Here is a 5,010-nt window from a genome sequence, read left to right as displayed (position 1 = left end):
CCTTCTTGAGATCATTTTACAATTGAAGAAACTGAGGCAAGTAGGGTAAAATGACTTATTCAGGGTTGCACAGCTAGTAAATGTCTGACTTGGGAGATGAGTCTTCCTGACTGCAGTTCAGCACTCTATCCACTGCACCACTAGGCTGCCCTATTCTCTACCCACTATACCATCTCTTGAGGTTTGGATTTTGATGCCCATGTTCCATAGGGGGAAACAGAGGTCCAGAGAGATGAAATCCCTAGCTTCCTTCAAGGAAAATGGTATCTCCTACCAGAAATCTTGGTGGTCAGTGACCTCCTCTTCTTCAGATCATCATATAAATATCAGTCTGTTTACTTGTTGTTCTATTTCTCCTCCCCTCCCCTTACTCAAATAAGCATCTTTAAGGCAGAGTTGGTTTTCGTTTTTTTTTTTTTGCCTTTGCCTGGTACATATTGGAAGCTTAATCAATATTTGTTGTCTTGGCTCATCCCTAGTCACCCATCTGGACCGTGGAACAGGTGAGACCCAAACCTCCTGACTCCTCCTCCAGTTTCTTTCCTCTGTACTGGACTGGGAAAGAATCTAAGCAGAAAAAAAGAATAAAAGCCCACTACAACAAGAAAACCCCAAAACAAACAGAACATGTGTTTGCCAAACAAATTGACCATCATTCCTTTGCAGGCAGGGGTCAAAAAATCCCCTTTTCTTTTGCAGAAGAGGTTCATCTCCTTGACCAAAATTTAGGAATATTCATTTGGTAGTGAAGCTGAGGGGCTGCTCTGAGTAAAGGCTGGATTGGAGAGGAGCTGCTTCCAGGGAAGGTTGGATTGGAGAGGGGCACCAAGGGAGGCAGGGCCAGCATGGCCATTGGAGCATTGGAGTAGCCAGTCTGCCTGCCTCTCCAAGCTGTCCAGAGTGTTCCCAGCTCCAGGGAGGAGGAGGTGACTGGAAAGCATGATGGGCAAGCGTGGGTCCACACAGCAGTCCTGGGGCTAGACAGTGAGCTTCCGTGGCCAGCTGGAGTCCAGGCTCTTTGGGGAGGATGCCATCCCAGGGGTTGGCCAGCTTGTTCCAAGGCTCACTCTCTCATAATCACCACCTCTCATCTCATCTCGGCTGTAAGCATATGTATATGATTTGTCTTCTTTCTCTTTGCTTAGCAGTTCCTGTTTATGCCTTGTTCAGGCATCTTTCCAACCCCTGAGGGGGCCCTTGGAGTTCAGAGAGGATGTGCCAAGCAGAAGGCCTGTTGCTTTTGTAAAAATTAGGAAAAAAAAGTCCTCCCACTCCTCCCTCCTCCTTGCCTCCCCCTCATTCCCACCCTCCAGCAGTGAGGTAGGAAAAGTGAGAACAAGTGACATCATGGATGGGAGGGACCAGGAGCTCTTATTAAAGAAGAGAGCTAGCTCACAGACAGCCCAGACAGGCTCAGCTGCTCAGTTCAGCTCAGCTCGGTTCAGCTTGGACCAGCTGTTTCCTTCCCCACCGATGGCCAGTCTCAGCATAACCAATAGCAGCTCGGAACTGCCAGAGTTCCGGTCCCTGGACACATCTGCTGTGCGCCTTCTGCAGCCTCTCTGGGACATGATCAAGGCCAGAGAGGGGCTGCTTCAGTCCCCCTTCTTCCCAGTCCTCTTCTCTGGTACCACCTACTTGGCCTTCTGCCTCCCTTTCATGGTCCTGGACTTTGTGGGCTACAGGGTCCCAGCCCTGAGAAAGTACAAGATCCATCCGAACTTCTACCCATCTGCAGGGCAGATTCTGCTGTGCCTGCTGCACACCATCTATCAGCATGTAGTCTTTATCTTCCCTGCGACTGTCCTCCGCTGGCACTGGGGCCCCCAGACCTGGCCTGCGCTGGCCCCGGGACTCTGGGAGCTCCTCTACCACGTGACCGTGTGTCTTCTGCTCTTCGATGCCGAGTTCTTTGTGTGGCATGTGCTGCACCACAAGGTCCCCTGGCTGTATCAGACCTTTCACAAGGTCCACCACAAGAATACATCCCCCTTCGCCTTGGCTACGCAGTACCTGAGCGTCTGGGAGCTCTCCTCGCTGGGCTTCTTCAACTGTCTGAACCCCACACTACTCGGCTGCCACCCGCTGACCACCATGACCTTCAATGTGGTCAACATCTGGCTGTCTGTGGAAGACCACTGTGGCTATGACTTTCCCTGGTCCACGCACCGGCTAGTGCCTTATGGCTGGTATGGCGGAGTGTCCCATCATGACATGCACCATAGGAAGATCAATTGTAACTATGCCCCATACTTCACCCACTGGGATAAGCTACTGGGGACTCTGAGCTTGGGCTACCCAGCAGGAAATCCCCCATCTCCGGCCCCTTGGAACTGAGCCCTCCTTGGGGGTGCAAGGTGAAAAAAAGAGGCATTTATTTTAAGTGAGAGATTATTGTCTAATTAGAAGCTATGAGAGATGGAATTCCATGTATTTTTACAGTCTGAGCATATTTATTTTGTACAAGAAGAATGCAAAGTTATATATAATATGCATATATAAAATACACAGGAATCTATATGTAAATATCAATGTCTAACTAAGCTGAGATAATGGTATAGACTTGACCTTGAATGTCAGTCCTCTGAGGATGGGCATTCATCCTGGGCTGCTATCTCTTCTTGGGGATTGTTCCACGAAGGCTGACACCCTGAGACTCCCTTGACGAATGAATTTGCCTATGAGAAAGCGTTTTCCCTGTGCTGAAATGTGTTCCTGAGCCAGGCTAGCAGCCCCCCAAGATGGATTTTGTACATCGTCTATCTGATTCGTCTATTTATAACCTATGGAGCTGATTCCTGCTGGACAGTGAAAAAGCCAAGAGGATTTTTCTATTTTTCTTTCCTTTGTACTGTAATCTGTATTTATACTGCACTACCCAATGTGATATTTGTGCTTCTGATTTTTTCAAAAAACAAAACCAAAACAAACAAAACAAGCCCTGTGTTGTATGTTTAGCATCTTGAGTAGGGGGCATTGATTTTTTTCCCCAGAGTTACTCTGTTACTTATATCCTGTGTGGATGTAGGCAAATATCTTCTCCTCTCTGTGCCTCAGTTTCTTTCTCTGTGAAAGAAAGGAGCATTGGGTTAGAAGATCTTCGGGACCCCTTGCAGCCGAGACATTCAGTACTCTGGTAATGTCAGCACATAGAAGGGAGGGAAGGGGAGAAAAGTGAGGAGAGGATGCTGCTGTGTGAGTCTGCTAAGAGCCTGGGCAGCCAGGACTGAGCTGGTCCTTGTGGAATGCCTGCCCATAGGGCAGGGTACAGCAAAAGATCTGAGGGAGGTGCTTTTGGTTTTCCTTAAGGGGGGCGGGAAGGCTTTCTTTGGGGGAAAGCTGAAGGCTTCTGCAGAGCAGAAAATGCCTTTACAGAAATGCCCATCACCCCTGACACCTCCCAGGGGCTGCTCAGATGACTTCAGCATGAAGGGCAAGTAGTTGGTTGAGCTCAGGGTCTCAGGAACTCTGCCATTAGCCAGACCTTGGAAGAATTCTCTGGTGAAAACCAGGGTTGAAGAAAAGAAAAGGCATGCCTTGTTTGACAGAACTGATGTGTTTCTGAAAGCTCATGAACAAAAAAAAAATAATCCGTTGAATCACATTTTAAATGCACTACAGGAGCTGTGTTTTACAGAACTCAGGATAGTGTTAGGGAAGAGGACTGATTTTGAAGACAGAGAAGATGGGCTCAGCTTGGGTGAGTCCCCTTGCTTCCTGAGGAGGGGAGGGCTCCAAGGATCAGAGGATTCTGGTCCGAGGACTAGTCAGAGGACCCCTGTTCACCCCTTTCATCTTATGGAAGGAACTGAGGCCAGAGAGGCTAATTTACCCAGGTCACCCAGGTGGCAGGTAACAGAGCTGGGATTCAAACCCAGATTCTCTGCCTCCACATACATCATTCCTTGTGTTGGGCCAAATGTGAAAAAAAGAACAAGCAATCTGCAGAACTGAGATGCCTGTCTGCCAACAAAGGGGCCACAACTGTTTGAAATGCATGCTATAGAGTTTAAGTGCAACAAGTCAGTCATCTTTTTAACTCCTTCTAGGCTGGAATTGGGTTATCAGACTACCTCTGAGGTGCCTTTCCTTTTGAAATCGTTTTATGAAATCACATTTCAAATGCAAACATTCACTTCCTGTTTTAGCAACCTTATCACTTGAGCTTTATATCTGTATCTACCTATTATTCTATCAAACATCTACCTATCCTCTAGCATTCTGTCTCTGTCTGTCTATAACTGTGTGTCAGTCTATCTATCCATCCATCTATTCATCTATCTACAGCTTATCTGTCTGTCTATTTCATTCATGCATGTATGCATGCATGCATGCATCCATCCATCAATCCATCACATATCTGTATTTATGTACACGTTTGCCTATTCATTTCATCTATATCATCTAAATGTCTGTCTGATTATTCATTCTATCCACCCATCCACCCATCCATCCATCTGTCCATCCATTCATCCATCTGTCTGTCTGTCTATTCATTCCATTCATCCACCTACACATCCATCCATCCATTTCTCTATCTATCTAATTCTCTCTACATTTCTGAAGGCAAACACACTCAGCACAAAAGCTTGCAGCCAGAGTGCTAAGGTGAAGTAGTGAATATGGGTCTAATGCTGGGCCAGGGTTTGGGAGATCTGGGTTTGATTTCTGTCTCTGCCCCTGACTGGCTGAATGACCTTAGAGAAGTCACTCAAGTTCTCTGAAATGAAGTTTCTTCCTCTGTAAAAAAAAAGGTGTTGGACTATGGTACCTTCTAGCTCTGCCATTATATGCCTGTAAGTGTCATCATCTCATCTGAGAATCATCATGACACAGTGGATGGGTGCCAGGCTTGGAGTCAGGAAAGTCTGGGTTCAAATCCTGCCTCCATCACTTTTAGCTGTGTGACTCTGAGAAAGTCACTTTTCTTCTTTGGGATTCAATTTCTTCATCTACAAAATGAGAGAGGCTGGCCTCTGAGGCTCTCCTACCTCTGAATCTATGACTCCT

At 47.0% G+C, this 5,010-nt stretch overlaps 1 protein-coding gene across 1 annotated transcript; it reads left to right on the top strand.

The window, feature by feature from the left end:
* The first annotated feature begins 412 nt into the window (after positions 1–412).
* CH25H (cholesterol 25-hydroxylase) lies at positions 413–3,599 on the top strand. The gene has a single exon (XM_072628985.1). It carries the CDS (start codon positions 1,348–1,350, stop codon positions 2,335–2,337), a length of 990 nt encoding a protein of 329 aa, XP_072485086.1. The 5' UTR covers positions 413–1,347; the 3' UTR covers positions 2,338–3,599.
* Positions 3,600–5,010: the final 1,411 nt, after the last annotated feature.

The sequence above is a fragment of the Notamacropus eugenii genome, chromosome 1, assembly GCF_028372415.1.
Source record: "Notamacropus eugenii isolate mMacEug1 chromosome 1, mMacEug1.pri_v2, whole genome shotgun sequence".
Classification (NCBI taxonomy): Eukaryota; Metazoa; Chordata; class Mammalia; order Diprotodontia; family Macropodidae; genus Notamacropus; species Notamacropus eugenii.
This window is presented reverse-complemented; position numbering and strand designations above follow the sequence as displayed.